The following is a 26,741-nucleotide window of genomic DNA, read 5'->3' as shown; positions in this document are numbered from 1 at the left end:
ACAATCTAACATGTGTTCTTGCGCTTCCTCCCTGTCAGAGAAAGAATTATGGGAAATTCCTGATTACGTTTTGTAAGACTTCAGGCTCTTATATTATGTCATTGTTAAATTTCCTAATGTGGTGAACTGTAGTGTGGCCAACCTTTTCCTTATAGGGAACGCCCCATGAAATCTATCAGGCACTCATTTAGCACCTCATCCAGTTTCGCTTCTGTAAGGCTTTGCTCATCACTCAGTATTTCCCTGTTCCTTTCATTCTGTAGATTCTGAGAACCAAAGCAAGAGTAAAAGATATTTTGGATGATAAATATACAATACCATGAAGAAACCAGTGACACAGGCCATTCTATTGTGTAGATAAGCATAAAAAACTGACTTGAAAATTAGGACTTGTAAAACATCTTAGACGTTGTCCTGACCCGAAAGTAAACAGAGTCCACAAAATACTGAATGATGCTATAATTAATGTATGAAGGGTGCTCTGGAAATAATCACTGTTATATAATTTGCTGATTTGTCTAAGAGTAAATTATGAGTCTGTTTAAGAAAAGCGGCCACTTCCATTAACATGAAAAATGTTACTATGATTTACATCAATTGTTGAGATATATAACCACAAGGGAGAATTGAAATCTTCAACATTTCTCTGACGAAAGGAGCTAAATTTTTCAGACTGAAAAGACACTATTTGGTATCTTCATAGTTGATTGTAGACTTAATAAGTTGGGGATCATGTGGATTGAACTGGTCGATACAGACAGACCCAGTATTCAAAACAAGTAGATACAAAAAATCAACAATCTCATAATTAGCATATAAACTTTAACCAGATTTTTCTGCTTATTAAAAGAGCTCATTGTAAAGCTGAATTGCCTTGAGTCAGTATTCAGGTATGTTGTCTACCTGTAATTTTCCCATGAAGGGAGAGACATTTGCAATTTTCGGTGAATCATATAACTCAAGTAATGGAATCAGTGCAATTTTCCCATGAATTGCTCTTATGATGGAATGCTTTTCCTTAATCATGATTATCGTCTTTCACAAAATGGCATTGATTTTAAGTAAGTCGACAACGAATGGCACTGGTCTATTACTTGGTTGATTGTGGACTTTCGTCATGCTTGGAACATCTTATACTCTATGTAAATTGTTGGAATTCCAGTACTAGGAACTGCTTTTATTGGCTATGCATCATTTAGCATGTTTTACGGCTATTTGGTGTTTGATTTTCTCAGATGTTTGGGACATAGCAATATTGAGGTCGTTCCTCATCGGATATTCCATCTTTTGCCACCTCTTAAATATCTCATATATACATCGACATAGGTTAATATTTCATTTCTTACTCCGCTGGTGATTCCATATGGTTTTAGTACTGTGGGGGTAGTTCTCATTCTGTTTACAGTTCACTAGCCTTCGTTTTTGTGTTAGAACATAAAATTTTGATTTGTACTTTGTCCGCCTCATTGTAATAGCAACTTTCTTTTAAAATTGAAGGCAGCAGAGGAAGAATCCCTGATTTTTGTGTTCCTTGCACACGGTTTGGAAGTTGCGTCATTAGTACATTTCCATTCATTTTCCATTCATTCAGTTCGAACCCTTTTCCCTAAGATGGTCTTCTTGCTTCCATTGTGGCCTTTTCCCTTAGTGGTGACTCTTACAATTTGGGCCTTTTCCAGTACTTCATGGAACGTATTATATTTTGAGTGCAGCTTCGTGTCTCTTGGAAAAGACAACATACATTATGGAACGTATTAAATCAGAAAAATATTGCACTTTCATATCTAATTCGGTAGCACGTCAATTATATCGATATCTAAGAGCATGCATGTGCCTCGCACGGGCTATAAAGCTAATTGAAATTAGTTATTTTTCACCGGAGTTGCAATTGAAGTCGCCTGTATAACTACACCGTATTTCTCTAAAAAAAAAACAATTACAACTTGAATATTTTGTAAAAAAACACAAGAATTATCGGCCAACTCCCGACTCATAAGCCACAAAGACATCGAGATGACAAAGTGATAGTAGATAAGAATAAGCAGCTCCGCTGATAACACCACCTTTGTTCCTTACCTGCAGCAGATTGTCCCCAGCATTTTCTGCAATTTACTTGCCATCACATATAACAATGGAGGCCAATAAAGGATCGGCAGCTCCACTAATGACACCACCTTTGTTCCTTACCTGCAGCAGGTAGTCCAAAGCATTTTCTGTAATAATCTCGCCAGGAATCATCACCGGTATTCCTGGTGGATAAGGGCATATCAACTCTCCGCATATCTCCCCGATACTTTTTGTGAAACTCACAGTCCTCTTCCTTGCAAAGAAGGCTTCTCTTGGGCTTAACCTTATTTTTATATCTTTAAAGGAACACGTCAACTGCTGGCTACCATCCAGTCTCTCTTCCTTTCTGCTACCCTGGTATGGATAATAAATTTCTGAAAGATGCTTTAATCCTAACACAAGCCTCTGAATATGTTCTCTACAAGTTCCCAACGTGATCACAAAGGTTATAGATTGCATTCCAGCAAGTTCTGAAACAATGCCATATTCCTTGTCCAACGTATCATCAGCCTCAAAACCAGATATACCAAGCTCCCAAACACCAACAGTAATTCGCAATGGATCTATAGCAGGAAAACTAGAAAATACCTGCAAATCAAGTACTGAGATTCCAGGAATTTTTTGGATCAGTCTTCTTGCCTCACAAGCCAGTTTCACAGCTTGGTTGAAGATAGTATGTTGATTGTCACTTATTTGTGCCCTAGCAGCATCCAATGAAGATAGGAGCAGATAACTCGGACTGCTGCTTTGAAGTGTCTGTAGACATCTGCAGATTCTTTCTCGATCTACAATATCTCCTGACATGTGTAACATTGACGACTGTGTCAAAGAGCACAACACTTTGTGAGTGGACTGCACAACCAGATCAGCCCCTTGAGAAAGTGATGAAGATGGAAGCTCTGAATGAAATCCAAAGTGTGCACCATGGGCCTCATCAACAATTAAAGGGATATTGCGAGAATGACAGAGTATCGATATCTCATTCAGGCTGCTGCAGATACCGTGGTATGTAGGGGAAGTTACAAAAACTGCTGCTGCTTTTCGTCCTTCTGTTTCCAATTCCTTAATTGCCTTGTCAACCTGTATAGATCTCAAACTATAAAATACATCTCACAAAAACTTGAAAGCGCAAATAAAACATTTAATCCACAGTACATTATTTCATATGTAGATGTTAAGAATGCATCACGATTCTATGTTGGCTCCTACTTTACTCTAGTAGTCTACTTGATAAATTTAAAAAGAAAATTATACGGCAGAAGCAGAGTCTATGTTTTATATTCGACATATTCTAATAAAAGAAATGACCTATGGAACCAAACGCAAAGCATGAGCATTATGAAAGACAATGAGCTTACTTAATAAAAAGTCATGGCACACTTGCCTGTGCCACACTGGTCCCTCCAGCAATGTCCCAACTAAAATCATAATGAGGGATGATGTACTTCGGAACGGCGCCAGATAAGACCATAGCAGAAATAGCTGATGCATGTGAATTACGAGGCAGGATAAGTATGTCTCCTGGTGAACAGGTAGCCATAATGGCTGCTTGAACTCCACAAGTAGAACCCCCAACAAGAAACCATGTCTCTGATGCTCCAAACAATGTCGAAGCTTCTCTCTGTGCCTCCAAAATGACCCCCTCTGGAGAAAAGAGGTTGTCAAGCTCCGGAAGCTCGGGCAAATCATGTTGGAAAGGTCTTAGACCAATTAGTTGAACTAAAGATGACGGCGCACCTCGTCCTTCATTGTGCCCTGGGAAGTGAAATCTGGCGGCATTTTGTTCTGCCGAAGCTTTTAATGCACTAACCAGCGGAGGCACACTCTGTTCTATCACATCTTCGAAATCAGCAATCATAGTATCACCTTCTCTCTCATTTTCTAAGAGATTTTCGCAAGTGTACTTGTTTTGTACATCTACACCAACAATTATTTCCTATAAAAAATTAGGACAATATTCAAGAACAATTTATATTGCTATGTCTCCGGCAAGAAGCACTCATTATAAACCTATTCTTCAGCAATTTGAAATGTATGATTAAGTTCTTGCAAATGAGTAATTGACTAGGAATGTTTATTGTAAAGAGTGACAACTGATTGATTCCCACGTAATTGTAATTTTGATTGTTAATAATGGTGGTATTATGTTAAGAGCTAATGCACCTGGCACCCTAGAATCTAGTTAGGGGTGACAAATTGGCGGTGATGGTGAGCTCCTGATCTGCATAATTTGACATGTACATATCTTGGTAGCGGTGATCAAAGATCTTATCAGTTTTGTGAGCTTAGTTTGATGGTGTAAGGCCACATATAGTTTCGTTTTGTACATTAAAATTTGCTTTCTAGTGTTATACATTCATAAAAAATACATTTTGGCATATAGTTCAATTCTATTTGTCTAGAACTGATTAATCTATACGAGAGCAAGTCCAATGCAAGATGCAAAATAATTATAGCTATTGTTATAATTTAGCATCAAAAAGTATTTTTATTGCTAAAATAGAACTTCAACTTCAATGCTAGATGCATTTTGCTTCCAAATAATTCCAAATTTAAGTAACTTTAGTCCTTCTCTCCTAAACTTTATTTAAAGTTCACCACTATACATACCAATTATAGTTAGTTGATGATGTGGCATGGATGCATAAATGCATCCTTGGTTTCAAATTTAGAACCAAGGATGCATATATGTATATTTGCATCCAGATATAGAACTCCATTGGAGTTGGGATTTTCAGCATTTGATTTCAAATTATAGAAATGGCACCACTTATAACATTGCATTGGACTTGCTCTTACTAGACGCCATCTATTTCTTATAAGTTTCTGATATTCTGGGGTGCATATATGTAAAAAACCGAAGATCTTGGCCTCTTCGGCTTACTTTCAGTGAACGACAAGTGTCCTATTATTTCAACAACAACAATTCACACCCCATAACTTCAAACCATACATTCAATAAGCACCTCCTTTAATATATTTCTGTTATATTTCATCATTACCATTAGAATAATGAGGGGTAAAACTGGAATTTCAGAAAATATTAAATATATAAGTAATAACAGAAATATTTGCATAAAAATAGATTAGATAGAAATTGAATAATGTAACATGGAGCTAAGATGAGTGAAATTTATTCAAACTCCGTAGCCAAACTTTGACCATCAATACTCACTAATTTTAAGTCCATTTTACATAATTCAAGGGTATATTTCATGTATTTTTTTTGTTCAGATTGCAAATATACAATTTCTTTTAAAGTTCAAAATCAATTCAATTATGTTTTACTTAATAGAGGAGTATTATTTAATAGAAGAATATTATATGTGATAAACTAAATGTATAGCGCTACCACAAGTAGAAGCAATGAGAAAAACCACATGCCACAAAAAAAATATCCCTGGTTTTGATCTTTAGCCACATTTGAATGAGTAAGTAACTAATTCCAAAAAATTTAACTAAAAAGCAATTAATATGTGAAATATAATCCAAAATTGTTCTTGAAAATAAGCAAATAAAAGAAAGTTAGTAGAAATTAATCACTAAAATTGCATTGAAAATAGATATGCACCCAAAAAAATTCATGATAAACGTGGGATGGAGAGAAGAATAAACTCTCTTAGCACAATTACAACTCACGGTGACACTGTTTCCATATAATTGTGAAATAAAAGTTAACCGGAATGGGTACCTTGTCATCAGCAGGAGCCATTTGAGGAGAACCTTCAACCCCGCCGGAACAACCAACAATCAACTTGTTCCTGTATATCCATGGTGCTTTGAGATTCACATGGGAATGGAAAGTGTAGTGCTTCTGCTTCACCAATTTGGTAGTTAAAATAGGATTCCAGGGAAACCAGGAGGACTGGAAAACAAGTAGCATCTTTCACTGCCAGGAGAATCAACTTGATTGCTCAATTGCCCACTACATATATCTGTTGTTGTGTACAGAACTTACCAGAAAACAAAACTGGCCCAATGGGCTTTCTATCTCAACTTGTAATATACAAATTTGTATGCATAAAGTTTAGCTACGCCGGAATTTTTCTAAAAATCTCTTGTCGAATTATTCTCGATTAATTTTTAATTAAATTTTATAAAATATTTTAATATTTCTTTGATTTCATTTTGATGTGATTAGAAACAAATTAGTTATCAAAAATTTCCGATTAATTATAGATTAATCTTGAATGGATAAGTAGGTAAGTTGTATGTGTATAATGTATACATTCTTGAGGCTGTAAGATGATTCGAGTGATACTGGATACCTCTCTGCTCAAGTATTAGGTCATATTATTTTTAGGTTGTCCAGATTTGGATTCGGGGTTAATTTATTTGGATATAAACCGATCCCGGGTATTTGAGATCCAGATCTGAACCGAATATGATCTGGCATCGTATTTTTTATTTTTTAACCGGGTAGTTTATGATCTATCCAATATGAGTTGGATATGATACACTAACATTATATATCATTATTATTACAATTATTCCATTAATTATCGTTTAGTCTAAATAAACATAATATTATAATATATAACAAGTTTAAATTAAAACTTACAATTATATGTAGATATATATAATTTATTAAATATATATATATGAAGGTAATAAGTATTATCACATTGAATAAATCATATAAATGAAGATTTAAACTTAATTAAGATAATAAAAAATTATAAAAAGATAACTATTTACTTACAAATGTAATGGATTAAAATATAACATATATATGATTTCTAAACGAATATGAACTGTGAATCATATTCGAGTATACGGGTAGAATCATATTAAGAAAAATTATATGAGACCTTAATATATATCAAATATAATATTTAAATACATTAACAATAAAGATTTTGAATTTATATCATTATTGTGGGATCAATTCATACAATCCTTAATTAATTTATAGAATGTAAAGATTTTAATAACAAAAATAACTAAAGTTGATTTTCTTTCCGTGAAAAAGCGTAACTAAAGTTGAATTACAATCACATGACTCGTCATTGACTCACCGTCAATTATTGAATTGTACAGACTAAAAATTCCAGGATATAGCAATAAAAAGTCGATATACCACTATCATAGTATGCAATTACAAAGTATAGTAGTTCTTTATCACAGTAAATAGCATCCAAATAGTTTACTATGTAAGAACACTCAGTTAACATGTGATAAGTCCTCACCACTGCATCCTATCACCTGCCCCTTGATCAAACCAAGATAATAAGTTCTATCTTTACTTACTACTGAAAACTTCCTGTCTATAGGTATTTTAATTGATATTCAGGTATAATTATCTGCTGCACAACTTGACTCTTTTATTCTCTACCGGCTTATTTTTTACTTGATCTTTTAGCCCTCCTTATCTGGTTGATTTGTCGAACAACAATGTCTTAAAATATATACTAGGCTAACAGTTTAATCTCTAAATCTCTGAACCTCTCATGCTGAACAACAACCGTGTTTCGTAAAGAGTTACCAAATTCCATTATTATCACAACTTGACTCTTTTATTCTCTATTGGCTTACTTTTTACTTGATCTTTTAGCCTTCCTTATCTGGTTGATTTGTCGAACAACAATGTCTAAAAGTATATCCTAGGCTAACAGTTTAATCTCCCGATCTCTGAACCTCTCATGCTGAACGACAACCATGTTTTTACCAAATTCCATTATTATAACTCATCTCAAACCACAATTCCTCATCTAATTAAACTAGAATTTGTTCAAGATTCTACCTCAAACATATTCTAAATCATGATAATATCGACCTCCTCTGAATCACATAAAATGCATAGCTTCTTTACTACACATGAACAATACCCAAGTAACTAAACCTGTAAATATAAACTGATTCGCAAATCTCACCAAAGAATATCAATGCATTACTTGTTTCTCTATACTCCGGATACATACTAGTTAATTAGCAAATAAATGTTTAGTATCATCAGATCCATTCTACTTATAAACTCATATGTATTACTAGAAAAATCTCCCAAACTATTAGGAAACCTGGGCGGAAATCATGACAAGTGTCCCTAAATATACACAGGAAACTAACTTGATCATTTTAGTTAGGAAAAATAAAATAACATAATATATGCTTAATAACTTTAAAAAGTTCTAAAGACTTTTATATACTGCTCAAATTTTCAACAACTATATTCATAATATAAGCAACACTAATATTTTCTAGATAAACAACACATTGTTGTTCATCTTCTTGTAACTATTAACCAATAAAATTATGACAATAATCATCCTCGATCGAAATTTTCTAGGATTTAACACTACTATGGACTTACAAATACGCAAACAAATAAACAGAATATTCATTACAAGCATACATATACAGCTTCATGTTCAAAACCAGGCAAATAAAAAGAAGTTTTCAGGTTAATAGGTAAATAGCAATCCGTTACACAGGCTTAGTGACATTGTAGAGATCAACAATAGACCTAAATTTCTTAGCCTTTTTCTTAGGACCAACTGTTTCTTTAACGGTTTCAGCATCGTTGTGGCCCAGATTAGACTTAACAGAAGATGAGCATGATATAATAATATCATTCTTCAAAGAACGGAGCTGAATCAATTTCAATGCTGCCTCAATTTCTTCTTCATTATGTAAATCATTTATTTCTTTTGTGGTCTTCCTTTTCATCTTGGCCGTAAATAATCAAATATGAATATGATCTCACCGTTTTTAGATGAAGCTTCCCCTTTACCGGAAACAAGTAGCAACAAAAATTGACAGTAGTTAGAAACTTATTGCAAACAAAAAACATAAATTGCAGTATATAAGCACTCGACGAGGTCTTCGATTATGAACTATCGGGTGAGATCGATATACAAGTTGTACAGTTTATGCATATTTATATAGTATTGGATGAAGAACAAAAAATTAATGTTTATCAATCACTTACCAGAAACGTTCACGATCAAATTCTAGTAGCGCGGTTATCAGCTCGGAAGAAATTTTAATAATCAGAGTTAATGAATAGCTGTATGTGCAAGAGAAAGACTCAATCGCCCAATTAGAATTAATTTAGGGATGGACACTCGGCCACAAGAGTTGATGAACAATTGTATGTGCAAAAGAACACGTAAGCTGGATGCTCCTCTTAATTTATTATATTTCTCGGTGAGAATATTTAGTGACGAGATGCACATCATCTATATTCGTATCCACTTTACGATGACTCCATGACCACACTCTAGTATCTAGCCGCTAACTAATAAAATATTGCAAATTATTCTTGTGAAAGTAATGGCGTCGTTAGTTTTTTTTTTTTTTTTGATAAATTTTTTATTAAAACAAGTAAAAAAATTGCTAGATTGATAATTTTTTCCGTAACACAAAACTACATTGAATATCATAATAAGTTTCTAATTTAAAAAAGATTGGTTTGATTAAAAAAAAGAAAAAATATATATATTTTACTATTAAAACATTATCATTTTGCTCGTGTAAGTCAGGGGTGTTCATCAAACCGCCCGCACCGCATAAATCGCCTGCACCGCTCCGCACCATACCGCAAAATGCGGTTTTTCTTTTTCGTAGTGTGGTTGCGGGTTGAAAATTTAACAAACCGCGCAGTACGGGTTGCGGTTTGACATTATACAACCGCGGTTCAAACCGCACCGCACCGCTATTTTATAGTATTAAAAATATATCACATATAATTACAAATGTTTGTATTATTTATATTAGGGATAGGATCAAATAAAAACTTTTCCAAGTTACAAACTTACAAACTTTTTTTTATTCTTCCATTGTGTTAATCCTTAGTTATTGTATGTATCCATGTTGAAAATTCTTGAAAAAACATCACAATTTTTAAAAATAACGCATAAATAAATCGTACATTCAACACATATATAATTGGGGTTCAACATCGGGTGTAGAACACTAATTATCATTGTGTTGAATATATCTATAAAGATGATTAAACTATACCTCTGGGGTTTGGGTAGGGTCTAGAAACATAAATATTAGTTATATAACATGTTTACCTTAGTTCTTACATTGAAAATTAGTTTATGTACTTCTCCAACACTATTTTAATCGATGTTCAACAAAATATGTTAAAAAAATGTTGAACTCAAATTATATATGTGTTGAACATATAAAGTTTGTAAGTTTGTAAGTCTGTACCAGAACCCATCCCTTATTTAATATGATATTATCTCTTATGTATGTGTACATAAATGTTCAAGTTACTCAACTTAATATTAATAATTTTACAATATAAATTAAGGTTAGTTATAAGAAGACAAATTAAATATTATAATTATACCTGTTTTTTTTTAAAATAATTTATTAGTGTTGAAATCTTTTCATCTTCATCATTATCATACTTATAATTTAGTTTATATTTCTTTTGATGGGTATTGTAACTCTATATTTGTAAATATATATATACTAGCTTATAACATGTGCCGCCATGCACGGGTGATTTATAATATTTGTAATTTTATCGTTTTTATCTTAAATTTAATCGAAATACAATTCGATCATATTGACAGAATTTTTAAATATTTTCGCTTAATTTATAATAAAAAGGTGTTGGTCCTCGAATGTATTGCGGAAGGGGGGCGGGTTTGAATGCAATACTGATAAATTTAAATCTTAATTCAACAACCAATTAAAGATTTAAGTATATCAGCAGAGTAAGATACAAACTAAGTTATGAACACTTGTAGTTTAACTTCACAAAATAAATGGTTTATTTATTTTGCTTTTTTGCTACAACCTCGAAAAATAATTCTCGAGTTTCGGTTTTCTCAAGTAATACACTTGTGTTTCACTCCCTTGGTGTTCTCTCTTTTTGATCTACTCAAATTGCATACTGGCTCAAGTTTTGGTTCCTATACTTATATCAGAGTTTAACCAAACTTGGCCACCACGGGTTCTGCAGATATAAAGTAGACTTTCGCTTTTGCGGCTACTTTACAGATTACAGCTCATGAGACATTCCCAAAATGCTAATCAACAGTTGTTACATTGTGAAAAGCAACCTAGGAACATACTATTCTTGAGCTTCAAGCTGTAGGCTTGGTAGGTCTGCGACAAAACATCTTTTCTGCAGCATTCCTAAAGTTGAACATCTTTATCTGCCACAGGATTGACTTGATGTGAAATCAAATCTAATCCAGGATCTCCGACGACAGTGACATAAGGACACCAGAACTTGCTATCAAACATTGATTGGGATGTCAGTGGCATCCTGAGTACGCTTTAGGTAGGAACGCCAGTGTTCTGTTGTTGCATGTGTTATATTTAGAAACTCAGTTTTTTGGTTTAAAAACTGAAAAATAAAATGCGTTTTAATTAAAAATAGTAGTTGTTTTCTTGTCCAATGTTATTTTTGGGAAAATGAGTTTTTTTAGTTAGAAAATATAAAAAGGATAATAATCTTAGTTAAAAAGGATAATTGATTATATAAGTAGGCCCATAATCCGGCCCAAGTACCGATCGACCAAATTTTTAATGTTTCGACTTTAATAGTATATATATAGTATAAATTTAATAATAAAATTTAATTAAAATATATTTAAAACATACAATTTTTATGTATTATATAATGAAATATATATTAAATCTGTATATTTGTATACAGTTGTTTACAAATTTGTACATGTATAGATATTATATATATATATATATATATATATATATGTACACACATTAATATATACTTATCTTTTAAAAAATATATCTATATCGTGTACACTCATGTACTTTCGTTTATATAAAATAAAAACCCGAATCCGACACTAAATTCAACGTATATTTTCGTGTTCGTGCACTTTCGTGTTCGTGTACCGAATATTGAAAACCAAACCCGAACTTTTCGTGTCTTGTTTTCGTGTCGTGTACCAAATTGTCAGGTCTAGTGACAATTGTTCTATGAAAACTCACTTTGACTAAGATTTCAGCGAATTCTCTAAATTAAGCCACTGTCTATAAGTCGTTGGTTCATTCATTAACATGTATAACATGTATACTCCTGCCACTACTTGAGAGCTTGTAGTTTCATGTAGGGGTGTTCATTGGTTTCAAAACCCGACCTAGCCGACCCTAACCGACTCTAAACCAACCCGAAAAACATAAAACCGAAAATTAATTGGGTTAAAATTATAAAAATCGAACTAAATGGGTTAGGTTAGGGTTTTATTAATTTTTAACCAACCCAACCCAACCCGACATTTAATTAAGCATTGCATCCCTGTCTGGATACAATTTACATATGACATTGGACACTTATATTATCTATTTTGAAAGCACACTTTTTTTATATAAGACTTTCACGTTAGTGAATTGTACCGAAATACAATATCGAAAGAATCGGAGAGCTTCTTTCATACATTAAAAAATTACATCTAATCAAAGGACATGTTGAAAAACCACACAAAATTAGATAAAAAAATTTGATGTCTGTGAAAAAAAAACACTCGAAAGAAAAGCAAAATCCGCGGAATGAAGTGGAAAGAAAAACTTTCATTCAAAAAACTTTACCGACTAACCAAAGGTCATGCGAGATAGCCCCGGAAATTTAGCCAATAAACTTCAATGACTGAAAAGAAAACCACGGTGAAAGACAAAAACCTGAGGAAATGAAAAAAAAAAAGAAGGGGAAAGAAATGAAGAATCAAGCAGGAAAGATTATGCCAGGCACCGAAACAAAGTCGTCTAAATGACACAATCGTTAATAAACGACAAACATAATCGCAATATACGATCAAAAAGCCATCAACTATGGCACTCTCTTGATGGTGGCACAATAATTAAAACTAATTAAAGATACAACAAGCCTTATAAATCTTGTTATAAACGAGTCAATAACTAAATATATAACCAATTACAAAGAACATATAAGACAAATATATTAAAAAGCACTAAAACAAAAGATTTTGAACTCATACCATTATCGTGGGATCAATTCATACGATCCTTAACTTATCGAATGTAAATATATGTAATCATCAGCTATGGCTAAAATTGAATCAAAGTCGCTTAACTCGTCATTGACTCATCCCAATTGATATATCACCAAATCTTGGAACGGATCCTGTGGGGAGTATTATTGAGAAAACGAGAACAAATCAAGAGAAATAAACTGATTCGGAATTTTTCATCGGTGAAAATCGATGAAATCTCCGACTGACGACGGAATAAAAGAAGAAAGAGAGGAGGCTAGGGTTTTTTTATTTCCTGGACTTAATTATTTGTTAAGAAATTTTGAAAGCACACTTATATACATGACTTATGTACCGTAGTTTACAACTGAACCGAGAATGTTGAAACATGCATTTGTTTTTTTGTTTTATAGCATAATATGAGAGATTTATGGAGGCTTTTTACAACATTATAAATTAGAATACACTAGTTTAGAGAGATTGATGGAGGCTTATTACAACATTATAAATTAGAACACTAATTTAGAGAAAACGATCCTCGATGTGAAGGTTTGCTCGTTATGGTTTTAGCTTCTCTATTTTACAAGTTAGTCTGCAAGGAAGTTGTTGACCTTAAAAAGGGTATTTTAGCCGATCCAACTCGAACAAATTCAAAGCGATCCAAATCAATAAAATTTGAACCGAATTTTAATTGGGTTAAAAATTATTAAAACTGAATAAAATTAGTTGCAATAAGATTTTGGATAAAATCAACCCAACCCGAGCCATGTACACCCCTAGTTTGTCCTATTTCATTCTTCGATGATTTACGTCTTTATAATTAACGCCAAATTTTAATCATATTACTCATATATACATAATATATATTTTAAAAATCCTTATAATTTATTTTATTAATTTTTATAATTTATTTTGTTAATTTATTTTAAAATCTGTTACTCATCAAAAGGATATCGATAAATCCTACATGTCAATCGATTAATTCCAATTTTCAGTCTTTATAATCATAATTCCCAATTTTTATAATCATAGACATAATTAAAAATGTAGAAAAGAACGAACGAAAAAACGTAAAATGGCTAAAGAACTGAGTCAGTAATTGCTTTTTTTTTTTTTTCGGTACATATCTTTTTAATCAGCTAAAGCTTCGATATTTTAAATATCGGATATCATAATTCATCTTCTCCGGTCCACGTAGTAATTAATATTTATATTTTCCTCCCCTAAAACGAAATTAAAAGAATAAAAAAAAAGGCATTATATCTGCCACACATTTTATATCTTCATGTCAGATTGCTAAAGGGCTGGTAAACCAAAACTACTGTCAGTAAAATCAAAGAGCGAGTCAAGCGCCACGAACTCGGCCGAGTTGCTTTTATACTCATATATCTCATCATTAAAGCCTAAATCAAACGAGTCATAACCAGAAACTTGTTCGTCGAATCTCCATAACTCGGTTGACTCGGTCGTGACTCGGAACAACTCGGTGTCAATCGGCTTCTCCGACGGAGGAATCCCGAGTTCGTCGTCGGAAGCTTCTAGAAGGTAACCGAGATCCGGCCGTGACTCGCCGGAATCCGTCTCCAAGTTTACGATTTTCGCCGGAATCGCACCGGCGATCTCCTGCTCGAAGCTTTTCATAAACAAGTCGAGATCTGGACTCGTTGTGCAGATATCCGAGTCGTCGAGATCGTCTAAGAAATCTTCTTTGAAAAGCTTCGACTCGGACCGAGTCGACTCGGTGTTCTCCGAGTCATAACGTCCCCTCTTCTTTACATCTGTCTGAGCCAACTCGACGACCTCCGAGTCATCATGGACTCGCTTTCTTATTTCCGGCCGAGTCGACTCGTTGCAACTCAGTGAGTCCATCAAGAAAATAAAAAGAAGTGTACGTATGTATTATAGATACAGAGAGAGAAGTGATGTGGTGGAGGGAATGAAGAAGAGGGGAGGTTTTATAGTGGAGATAAATGTTTGGCCATATCGAACGTTACGACTTTTATTTATTTAATTTCGAAATAAAATATATAAATAATCGAATTTAATTGTGTGTAGTTTCTCTCACCAGCGTGTTGTTCGTGGATGTACTTTTGTGTGGGGCTGTGATGTTGCCGTTGTGTTGTGGTTTTATTAAGTGGATTGAATATTTTGTTTCGAGTCCGGTCAATAAATCAAAATTAAGAGTGTTCATTAAGACAATTAACATAGTCAATTACGCCTATATTTTGTATTTTGACTGATCCTTGTTACTATTACCTCGTCTTAGCTGACGGATAATTTTGTTTCTATTTAGATACTCGCATCTGGCTGATGACATCCGGTTACAACAGAAGTTAGGAAATAAATCAAACTTTATTTTATTTTGAGAAAGTTAAAGAATTTGGAGATCAAATATTCAACAAAAATAAGTAACTATTTCCCGAACATGTTAATAATCCCTTCATCCTAATTTAAAGCATCGTTGGCTAAATTGGATCTTTAAAACATTATGTAAAATTTGCTGAACCTATAAGACATTTTATTTCAATGGTATTGATTATATTGGTTGCCTATAATTAAAACTAATATGTTATTAATATTTAGATTATTATAAATAGAATATATCAGTTTAATATGGTAATAAATGATTTGTAATCAGCGGGAGGAGGAAAATAAACTGCGGAGATGACGTGGAATTCACTACAGATTTGTAGTGGTGGTTCGACAAATATAGTCATCCATATGAAGATGGCTATGATTATACACAAGAGCTTACTATGGTTGGAGTGCTATTTTTCGTGGACATTGATAGGGCTGTAAATGAGTTGATAAACTCGATAACCGCTCGGTGTTCGGTTCGAAAAAAGCTCGGTTCGAACTCAGTTCGATTCATAAACGAGTCGATCTTGAGCACAATTTTAAGGTTCGTTTTATAAGCGAGCTGAACTTGAGCACAGTAGAGTTCGACTCGATAGTTCACGAACAAATTCGAATTATGAGTTTGTGAACATGGTTCATGAACTCGACCCGTGAACATGGTTCTTGAACTTGACTCGTGAACATGGCTCGTGGATGTGGAAGTTTTATTAATAGATGATTTATTATGAATTTATGATTACTTAGAGTATAAATTAAAATATTGTTAGAATTTTAATTTATTTTTTAATTAAATTAAATAACAAACAAGCTCATAAATAAATTTATGAGCATAAGTTAGCTCGTTAGCAAAGTTTATTAAACAAACTCGTGAACATAATTAATGAACTGTTGGTGAGCAAAAATTCGTGAGACATGTTCGTGAGCGGTTCCTGAGCAAAAACTCGTGAGACAGCTCGTGAGACATTTCATGAGTGGTTCGCGAGCCGTTCGTGAACAGAGTTATTCCTTAATGAGTCGATTCTCAAACAATATTTTTGGCTCGATCCAAGCTTGAGCTCGAGTTCGAATTTACTAATTTTTTAACAAACGATACACGAGCACTCTAGAGTTCGGCTCGACTCGGCTCATTTACACCCCTAGACATTGACTATAATTTATAATTTCGGTAAGCGAACTAGATTTTTAGGTAAGAGTTTCTCATCAGTTGGAGATGCTCTTAGAGCAATTCCAAGGGACCATCTCTCTTACCTATAATGAGCTTATGTGGGCAAAAATAAGGGTTTAACTAAAATTTGTTCACTCCAACCCTCCTATCCTTACCTAAAATTTTTAGATGAGAGAAAACAAAACCCCTTATTTAGGGGATAGAAAAGTAAGCCCCTATTTCTTCCACCTCATCTCCTTCTCACATTTTCTTTCATTTTTCATTTTCCCTCCCTTTTTTATCTTCCCCATCATAATAGAAATTCAAATAAAATATTACTTTTTTCAGATGTAGAGATGATTATAAAGAATACCGTTGGAGTAAAACAACTTTTTGCTTACCTATATTTTAAGTAACCATTAATATATTATATTTTAGGGGTTCAAAATAGGTAACACCGTTGGGGTTGCTCTTATATGTTCTTTTTCTGGTTGTAGAAAATCATTTAAAAATTAATTGATAAATAGAAGTGGATAGAAACTCATTTAATTTGAAATTATTTTTTTCCAAATGGCTCGTTTAATTAAAGACGTGAGAGTATCTCAAAAATTGTCCTGAAAATATTCTTAAATACATGATCTAAAAGATATTGTTAAACTAGAATTTACAGAATTACAGACGGTTTAAATTTTCTTTTTCAGAAGAAACGCAGGTAGTGAAATATTTATATAATCTGGTGAAAATAATTTACTTTGAATATTTCCGCTTCTAATTGATCCTCGCGAAGACGTGATCAAATCCATCGAAAGAGTTCCAACCCAAGTCGTTCTAGTTTTCTAGTAGTATATTCTTTTTAGTAAAAATAAAAATAATTTATCCGTGTGTGCAACAAGGGTAGAACCTAAACGGGCAGGCAAATTTGATACAGTACGGGCGTTGACGTCGAAAGCGTGGAGGGTGGTGGAGTCAGAAACGGGTAACGCACGGAACAATAATTGAGTCACACACAACTCTTCTTTATTGTCGGGCAACAGGATCATCATGTCATCGACCATTGGTTGGCAGGGTTAGCTGTCTAGGACTTGGGAATTATGTCAAAACTAGGATACGGTTTTATGAGTTATAACAATTTTTTAAATCTCATACTTCAAGATTTTTAAAAGAAAATTTGGACCATGGTTCTAAACCCTAGCTTCCTCTCTCTCTTTTTCCGGCCGTCGTCGGTGATTTAATCGATTTTCACTGATGAAAAACTCTGAATCAGTTTATTTTTCTTGATTTGTTATCGTTTTCTCAATAATACTACTTACCGATCCGTTTCAAGATTTTAGATCTACTCGATTTTCAAGATTTTGATTTGATGATAAATCAATTGAGATGAGTCAATGACGAGTTAAGCGATTGCGATTCAATCTTTGTCATAGCAGTGATTACATATATTTATGTTCGATAAGGTAAGGATCGTGTGAATTGACTCCATGAAAATGGTATGAGTTGAAATCTTTTGTTTTGGCGGTTTTAAATATATTTGTCTTATGAGTGCCATTGTTGATGACTTTTTGATCGTGTATTGCGATTTTGTTTGTCGTTTATTAACGACTGTGTCATTTTTGATGACTTTGTTTCGGTGCTTGACATAATCTTTCGTGCTTGATCTTTTTTTCTTTTCTCCTTTTTTCTCCCCCTCTTTAGTTTCTTCCTTTCCGCAGACTTTTGTCTTTCATTCGGGTTCTCTTTTCAGTCATTAAAGTTTTATTGGCTAAATTTCCGGAGCCATCTCTGCATGACCAGTGGTTAGTCGGTAGATTTTTTTTGAATGGAAGTTTTTTTTTTCTCCTTAATTCCGCAGATTTTGCTTTTCTTTCGAGTATTTTTTTCTAGACATCAAAATTTTTATCTAATTTTGTGGGGGGTTTTCGAGATGTCTTTTGGTTAGATAAAAGTTTTTTATGCATGAAAGAAGCTCTCTGATTCCTTCGACATTGTATTTCGATACAATTCAATGACATGAAAGTCTTATGACCAAAAAAAAAAAGACGAAGAAAATTTGGTGATTTTTCTTTTCTATTAAAATTTGTTTTATTAGGACTATCTCTTTTCCTGGCGTTACTGTTTTTTTCTTTCATAAGACTCTTTGTTTTCGTTTTTATCGTGCTTGTTTTATCAGTCAGATTTTTATTTTTTTTATCTCTTAGTGAATAATTTTTATTATCTGTAGATTTAATTTTTATAAAAGAGCTGATTCCTAATTATATCCAATTCCTTAAAATGATGAAAAAGGATTCCAACAAAAACAGCTTCTACAACTACATTCGATGATGGAACTATTCATAACATAAGATAAATTATTAATTTACTTCTAATCTATAAGATTAAATATAATCGAGAGTGACTTACTAACTTGTTGAATTCATATTCACGAGCACTTTAATATAGTGAAAATTTTATATTTAATAATCATACAAAATTAAAGATATTAACGATAAAAAATGTTTGTTGACAAACATCATAAAGATAAAAATGAAAAATAATAAGGAACGGAGGGAGTACAAGTTAGTACGTTTAAGTGATTAGAAAGAGGTTGCAGATGGGGTGTAGGGATGTCGGAAAAAGGTAATGGCATTAGGGCAGAGGGGTGCATTTGAGCCGAGCCGAGTCAAAATACTGTCAGGATCGGCTCGAACTCGATTGAAAAGTTCGGAGCTCGAGTTCGAGTTCGACTGAGCCTTTGATTTCAAGTTCGAAGCTCGGCTCGTAAACAGATCGATAGCCTCGAGTTCGGCTCGAAAGCTCGAATCGAGTCACCAAATATTGACAAAAACTCGAAATATGATCGGTTTGGCTCGGTTCGATTAAATATAAAAACTATAAATAAATTATTAAATATTTTTGTAAAAGTATTTTTATAATAAAAATTTTAAAAATAGTAGAGGCTCGGTAAGGCTCTCGACCTTACGAGCAGAGTAATTTGAAGTTCGAACTCGGCTCAGTAAAACATCCAAATAGCTCGAGCTCGAGTTCGGCTCGATTATTACCGAATCAAATTCGAATATTTTACGAGCCGAGCTCGATTAGCTCACGAACAATTTGGTTTGTTTACACCCTTAGGGGCAGTGGCATGGTTGTTTTCTGAGGCGTGACAGTTGGGTGCAATCAATGAAAGGACTTAAATAAGAAAATTACTAATAGTTCAAGGACGTTTAAATTAAAATTCATATCCACATTAAATAATTCTGCCATGTCATCGAGATTCTAACGTCCGTCAGAATATCAGTTAACGGAAGCACTCAAATAAGAAAATTGAAAATGTAAGTGACCTAAATATTAGAATCTTTATCTTAGGAACCCACACAATAAAAGACGAATAGTTCAGGGACCTTTAAATTAATTTTCCCTAAAAATTTAATATTTCAACTTGTATTCAATATTTTTTTAAATAAATTATGAAATTATATGTTATATACACCTTAAAATACGTGACAAGTAATACAGAAAAAACTGTGAGAAAATGACGAGGACGGAGAGAGTATCATATTAAAAGTATATTTTATTTGTAAAAAATATTAAATAAATCATTATTATTAAGATATTGAATTATATGTACAAATTAGAAAAAGAAAATAAATATAAATGATTTATATATATAGTAAAAAAGGTACAAGACATGTGTCTTATCAATTTAAATGGGGCCAAGAAGATTTATTATCAGTTATTTTTTTTAATCTTCAACCATAAAAAACCCTTAATTAAAATGTGAGTTAGCATATAAAAAATAAAATATTCAGCTAACCTCTCGAAAAACTCACACTCCAATCACTCCAATCATACTTATCTCTTATTTATAATTTTAGCCAATCTCTTATGGATGACTATATTTGGCGGACCTCAATAAGTCTGTAAGAAGAAATATGTGGGAGGATTGCACATTATTTGTTATCATATTGAACTGATATATTTCATTTTAACAATCTAAAATATTAAAAACATACTATTTTTAAATTATAGTCAATTGATATAAACAATACCATTGAAGCACAATGTCTTACAGGTTCGGCAAATTTTTTATAATCTCTTAGAGGTATAATTTAACCAACAATTATGTAATAGATTTATCTGGAATATAGATAATAATTTTACTTAAAATCGGTTAACCTCAATTTTTTATGTTGTTTCGCAGCCTAATGTTGAGTTCTCAATCTGTATTCAAATTTTGCCTACGCTCCTATAAAAAGTAAATTTTGCCGTCGCTTATTTATTCAAATTTCATGAAACAAAGGTATTTGCTTTCTGTCTAACAGAGTAACACAGACAAAATCCTCCACCAATTTCTAGATCATCGATTATCGTTATGTATGTACTTTCATTGTATATAATTTTTGGTGAAAGTTTTGACCGGCTGTGCCTGTTTGTAAACAAAAAACAAACGATTCATGAAAATTATTAACTTTAGTCAGCGAACGGCTACACTGTTTAAAACTCTTTTAAGCAAGGAATCGCTTTAAACATTTGACAAGAGAACAGCATTTAGTCATTATCGTGCAAGAATACAGGCGCGCCACTAGAAAAACTCTCTGTATGCCCGGCTAAAATATGCAAGCGAATCGACTATGGTTCGACATATATTTTAAAATTTTTGTGAAATATGATTTTATTAAATTGTCTAAAAAATTTTCTAGATGATTTTTTCATATCCAAACTTTTATTGAGATACAATTTTTCAAGAAAATTTAAAAATCATATTTTTTAAATATTATAAAATAAATTTTAGGATATAAAAAAACTGTACAGAAATAAGTGGTATAGCCGGGCAGCTGGACACAGCAACGAATGTGTGTTAAATAGAGAAAGCGAAGAATTATACGCCTGAAAGTTGGATTCACATTTTATAAATGTGCGTGTGGTGGTAGATGCGAGAGGCCGGCGGTGGATTATCTAATCAGCCAGCCGGATTAGACAATTATATAAGGTTTGATTAGATTCGGAGAAAAATTAGTAAAATCATACATCAATCTTTGTCAAACTGTCCCGTGATGACTCACGCTCACTCCAATTTTTTAATATTAGTTATTTTCTACCCAATCAAATGATAATAAGAGTTACCTAAAAATTTAGATAATTATAAAATGATTCTTTGTATTTATAGATTAGAAAGTGGTTAATTATAATTAAAATATAGATAAAATATAGCTACATGTCAGCTCTCGTGAAATTAAAATATACAAGTACTATAATTATAATACACTAATATGGTAAAGTATTAAAAGTAATAATAAATATTATTTTTAGAATATAGATAACTATTATAACTAATATCATTTGGAGTACAGTACCTTAAACAAATTTCATATAATCATTATTTTATATTATTATTATTATTATTTGTCAGGATTATTCTATATTATTTTGTTTAATCATTTCAACCATCTTCGATGCTCCAACCAAGTCCATAAAATAATAATACCGTGTTAGTTACATAACAAGCGAGGGATCATGCTAAATTTATTGTTTGCAAATCAAGTTTGAATGCAAGAAATATGGACGAAGATCGGGATTGATGTTTGGTAAGTAGGATTGAGATAGCTTATTAAGAAAAAATGGTAAAAATATTATAATTTTATATATTATATAAAAAATAATATAACAAATTAGTTATAAAATATCATTGTACAACTCTTTTTGATAAGAAAATATTCGATTTATTTATATAGTATGAAATTTTTGAAAGAGATAATTGATCAAAGAATAATATGTAACTGCGATACCTAATTCAAAAAATAAGTTAACTGCGATACTAATTTCAGTAATATGTATCTCAGGATATTCTTCTAAAAATGCATATTAATATCTTTCTGTAGTTCTAGTTGTGAGGGATAGGATCTTTTTACAGAGATATTTTGCAGTTAGAAGTTGGATGGAAATACGATTTTATGTATCAGACTTCTTGTAGAAGTATGTTTTTTAACTGTAGATAAGATAAGATTCTTATTATCTTTGTGTTGTCAATATTTATCTCGAACTCTTGGATGATATTATAATTAGTAATCAGAAACCTTGTACGAATGATGGGATCTATGTTCGTAGTTGGACCTTTAATCGGCCTCGAACCCAATTAAGTCCCCTCTTGTGATTCATAAATGTTTGGTCTGGACCTTTTGTTGGGTCTGTACTAGATTTCTGCGAATAATGTGAATATCATGAAAGCCAGATACTTTTCAGGAGGTGATTTTTTACAAGCGAAGTTGGGTGTGAATCTCAGTTACATGTGGAGGAGTATTATGGCTGCTCAGGATATTGTTCGTCGGGAAGTAGAAAGCGCATTGGCAATGAGGAGACTACAAGTGTCTGGAAAGTGCCCTGGTTACCTTGTAAAAATAATGGTTTTTCAACAACTGAGATGGCTCCTACGCTCGAGCAAGCAAAAGTTGCAGGCTTAATGGATCCGAATCATCGACAGTGGGATGAGGAAGTATTAAAGGATATTTGCAATGAAAGAGATGCGGAGTCAATTCGAAAAATACCATTGTCAATAAATTGTGAAGAGGATTCGTGGTTTTAGATTCTAGAAGAATCAGGTGTGTTCTCTGTTTGAAGTTGTTACAGGAGGGTCCAAGGAGAGCAAGTCTGGGACCAATCAGTATTTTGGAAGAAATTGTGGACGCTGGAGTTGCCTGGTAAAGTGATAAATTTCATTCGGCGCGTTTGTAAATCTTGTTTGCCAACTGCTGTGGCGCTTGCAAATAAGAGAGTGCAGATTGAGATGTCCTTGGTGTTTGGTTAGAAATGAAGATGCAACTCATGTTTTATTTGATTGCTCATTTGCTCGTACAGTTTGGGAGGGGGTATACAGGAGGTTAGTTCTGAAGGTTACGCAGGGGAGATTCTGGGTGTAATTCAACATCTAGTTAATACATGTACACGATCTGCTGGAACTTATGAAATCGACGGAATAAGTGGGTGTGGGAGAAAGTGAGTACCTCAGCATTTGGTGTACAGGCAACGGCTATGAACATGCTGGATGAATGGAAGCGAAGCCAGAGACAAAGAACGAAGTATCGATCTGCAGTGCATGTAAGTCCGAGGAGATGGGCACCACCACTGCCAGGGTGGGTGAAGATTAATGTAGATGCTGCTGTTTTTACGGAGACTGGGTACACTGGTATAGGCAGTGTTATGCGGGATGAGCAGGGAAGGTTTATAAGAGCTAAAAATCAGAGGATTGCCGTAGCCTACCAACCACGAGAAGCGGAAGCCATAGCATTGAAGGAAACTCTCTCCTGGGTGAAGGATCTTGGGTACAGGAAATGTATTTTTGAGACGGATGCTAAAACACTTGCAGATACATGTAAAGGTATTCACGGGCGTACTTATTTTCATTCGATTGTGTCGAGTTGTGTTGAGAGAAGTGCTAGTTGAGTTTGTTTATAGGTCTGCGAATGAAGTGGCTCATACTCTTGCCAGGACTACTCATTCTACATCAGGCATCCATGATTGGGCTGATAATGCTCCGGATTTTCTTCATGATGTATTGGTGATTGATTCAGTTTAATATAAGCAAGTACGTTTATTTCAAAAAAAAAAAGATCTATGCGAATTTAATCATTATTTGGGTCATTGCTGATCGGGCCATATTATCCGGGAGTAATAAAAGAATTATTCAATTATTTTAACCCCTATTATTATCAAAAAAATACACACCATTAATTATATATTTTTTTCTTTAAAAAAAGTAGTGATATAATTCTCTTCCGTTTTAGCCTATTTTTATCATATTTCCCTCTACTTCAACAATAAATACTATAATATAATTAATCAAATGGATACCACTTTATCTAGTGATTCAAGTATTTTCAGTATTTAGCTGATGAAATTTAAATTAATAAAGTTTATATTCTTAAGATGATATATTGATTAATGTGATCATAACAAAAATTACTATAAGAAAAAGGTTGGTAATAAAATTAAATAACATAAAATTTTAAATAAGTGTAGGTTTTTCTTTTATGTTGTTTCATTTACGATTTACGTTTTCCCAATTCCCATTGAAAAAGTAATCAGAACATTTTCAAATAAAGGATAAATTTAAAAGTAGAACACCTTGTAAAGAAGAAGTTTAGGTAATAACGACTCTCGTCACAAAAACAGTACGATATTCCCATGGAGCTGAATAATAAAAGGAGATAAGAGTATAATAGATAGAGCAACGCATCGGATCCGTTGAGAATAAAAGTAGTGATAAGCCGAGAAAATTAGATAAACGGAAAAGAAAAGAGGGGACCAAATGGCATATGGTGATGGGGATATTTAGTTGTCCCAATCGGTTATTGTTTGCCAATTTACCCCAGGAAACTTCCTAATTCCTATCCAACCCACTCCAATCCCATGCTTTTGTAACTCCTCATCCTCTTTCCCATTTTCCAGGTTCTACAATTTTCAACGTTTTTTCCTACTTGACCTACTCCCATTTGGAATGGGACGTGTAGGGTCGTAAACGAATTCAATTCATAAGAACCATCTACAACCTGAAATACTCGGTTTGTCTAAAGTTATAATCGGTGTGTTTGGCTGGGTTTAAAGTCCGATATCTGAGTTAATAAATTGGAAGCACTTATTCGTTGTTGTGTATAAAAAGTCACAAACGAGTTGTAAAATTACGAGTCTTTTTCATCTTGAACTATCCTCCATTTCTATTTTCAACTTTTCTCTAAAATAAGAAAAAAAATAATAGAGAGAGCAAATATAAATAATATTAAAATTTTCATGTTATTCAATTTATTAAATTACTAGTAGGCACATATTTTATTAAGGGAAATGTTATTTCCAGAGCTGTTTTTTAATTTGCAGAGCTGAAAAGCTTTGAAAAGACGAAATTACTCCTCCATATTGTTTTTTTTCTTTTGCTATTGTATATGCACGGGGGAAGTTTTGTCTTTTCAAGTTTTGTTTGCTCTGGAAATTAAAAATCAGCCCTGGATTTAACATTTCCCTTTATTAATTATTTAAGAATCTGTTAGATTTTAAAAGTAGTCCATAAACACAAATCGTACCTCTCTCATAATGTGCTAATACCACATATATTTCTATCTCCATAAATCGATTGATCAAACTTTCTCGAGTTAGGCCACGAGTTTTATAAGTGATAATTCAATCAAATTCTCAATTTTTCCAAAAATTAGATGAATCTAAGTCCAAATTTAGTGAAATCAACCCCGATATATAAATATACACATATATATGTTATTATATATCTTTTATATAAGAGCGACCGTCTCCGAACTCATACTCGATGATCTAAAAATCCAAACTTGATCTCGTCCTGATTTAACTAGATCCCATCTGAAAAATATTTGGATCAATCTCGACATCCATTTGGACCTAATCCGTATAAGTTATTTTGAGCAACCTTCAGAAGGCCTTCTAATATTAAAGTTCTTCTCACCGATTTATATTCTCGTTTTTCACCCTTGCCAATCGATGTATGTGGGACAACTCCTTATTGGAGGATATTTAGCATTAAAAAAAAAAAAAAAACTCCTTATAGGATCCACGCAAACTCTCTCATTTTTTTATTTCATAATATTGTTTTGTGTTTAATTTTTATTTTAGCGACTTGTTGGAGTATATTGTATTTATATCATGATACGAATTCGTTAAAGTATTCCTACCGGGTTGAGCAAAATATTTCTAAAACGAAGAGCTTGCGGGTGGTGTAGGTAAGTATCCGGTCTTAATCACGAATGTAACATGATTCACGCCATTTACCCATATTTTATAAACCTCATGAATTTGAATATCCTCCAGCATTTAGCAATTCTTTTACTATGCGTGCAAAAATAGCTTTGAGTCGACATCAATTCCACAAAAACTCTTTAAATTTTAAAACTGAAACCAAACACACAGCAAAAGATACCCTAACCTAACCCCACGCAATTTGAGTACGATAGAATAACATGTGACTGAGTGTTATGGGATTGGAACGAGGAATCGGGTTAAGGTGGTATGGGTTTAAGGTATTATATTTGATATCATGTGTTTGGTTGAGTTGTGGAATCAGTATATTCAATGTTTTAAAAAAAATTATATTTTTAATTTATATTAATTAAAAAATTTTATAAAATATTATTACTATATATTTTTGCATCATTGATTATTGTTGTATTAAAAATTAATATTTAAGAGTACTGAAATAGAGACAAAAAATCAAAAATGATATTGATTCCCATACCATCCATCTCATACCCACCTTCTCC

The 26,741-nt window shown here is 32.9% G+C and overlaps 3 protein-coding genes across 4 annotated transcripts; 1 reads left to right on the top strand and 2 right to left on the bottom strand.

The window, feature by feature from the left end:
* Window positions 1-1,829: 1,829 nt before the first annotated feature.
* Window positions 1,830-6,020, bottom strand: LOC108193803 (uncharacterized). Of its 2 annotated transcripts, none has more exons than XM_017360623.2 (3): window positions 5,759-6,020; window positions 3,452-4,003; window positions 1,830-3,147 (listed from the first exon to the last, which is right to left on the bottom strand). In XM_017360623.2, the coding sequence occupies exons 1-3, from the start codon at window positions 5,948-5,950 to the stop codon at window positions 2,110-2,112; spliced, it is 1,782 nt and encodes a 593-aa protein (XP_017216112.1). In that variant the 5' UTR covers window positions 5,951-6,020; the 3' UTR covers window positions 1,830-2,109. The 2 variants fall into 2 exon arrangements, with proteins under 2 accessions (XP_017216112.1, XP_017216113.1); XM_017360624.2 differs by having other exon boundaries at window positions 3,452-3,984; window positions 5,759-5,886.
* Window positions 6,021-14,288: 8,268 nt separating this feature from the next.
* Window positions 14,289-14,861, bottom strand: LOC108193887 (uncharacterized). The gene has a single exon (XM_017360732.2). The coding sequence runs from the start codon at window positions 14,859-14,861 to the stop codon at window positions 14,289-14,291; it is 573 nt and encodes a 190-aa protein (XP_017216221.1).
* An 8,635-nt stretch (window positions 14,862-23,496) lies between these two features.
* Window positions 23,497-24,040, top strand: LOC108194444 (uncharacterized). The gene is made up of 2 exons (XM_017361386.1): window positions 23,497-23,842; window positions 23,934-24,040. Exons 1-2 carry the CDS (start codon window positions 23,497-23,499, stop codon window positions 24,038-24,040), a joined length of 453 nt encoding a protein of 150 aa, XP_017216875.1.
* The last annotated feature ends 2,701 nt before the right edge of the window (window positions 24,041-26,741 follow it).

This window comes from Daucus carota, chromosome 7 (genome assembly GCF_001625215.2).
Source record: "Daucus carota subsp. sativus chromosome 7, DH1 v3.0, whole genome shotgun sequence".
In the NCBI taxonomy this organism is placed as follows: Eukaryota; Viridiplantae; Streptophyta; class Magnoliopsida; order Apiales; family Apiaceae; genus Daucus; species Daucus carota.
Note: the sequence above shows the minus strand (reverse complement) of the source record. Positions and strands in the feature narration are given on the sequence as shown.

What these genes read in the sequence shown, in the direction of transcription:
- LOC108193803 (XM_017360623.2), bottom strand. Translation starts at nt 5,950, where the DNA reads ATGCTACTTGTTTTCCAGTCCTCCTGGTTTCCCTGGAATCCTATTTTA. An exon ending in TGGCTCCTGCTGATGACAAG is followed by an intron (nt 4,004 to 5,758) that starts GTACCCATTCCG and finishes AATTTTTTATAG; the next exon opens with GAAATAATTGTTGGTGTAGA. An exon ending in GAGGGACCAGTGTGGCACAG is followed by an intron (nt 3,148 to 3,451) that starts GCAAGTGTGCCA and finishes AGATCTATACAG; the next exon opens with GTTGACAAGGCAATTAAGGA.
- LOC108193887 (XM_017360732.2), bottom strand. Translation starts at nt 14,861, where the DNA reads ATGGACTCACTGAGTTGCAACGAGTCGACTCGGCCGGAAATAAGAAAG.
- LOC108194444 (XM_017361386.1), top strand. Translation starts at nt 23,497, where the DNA reads ATGAACATGCTGGATGAATGGAAGCGAAGCCAGAGACAAAGAACGAAG. An exon ending in ACTTGCAGATACATGTAAAG is followed by an intron (nt 23,843 to 23,933) that starts GTATTCACGGGC and finishes CTGCGAATGAAG; the next exon opens with TGGCTCATACTCTTGCCAGG.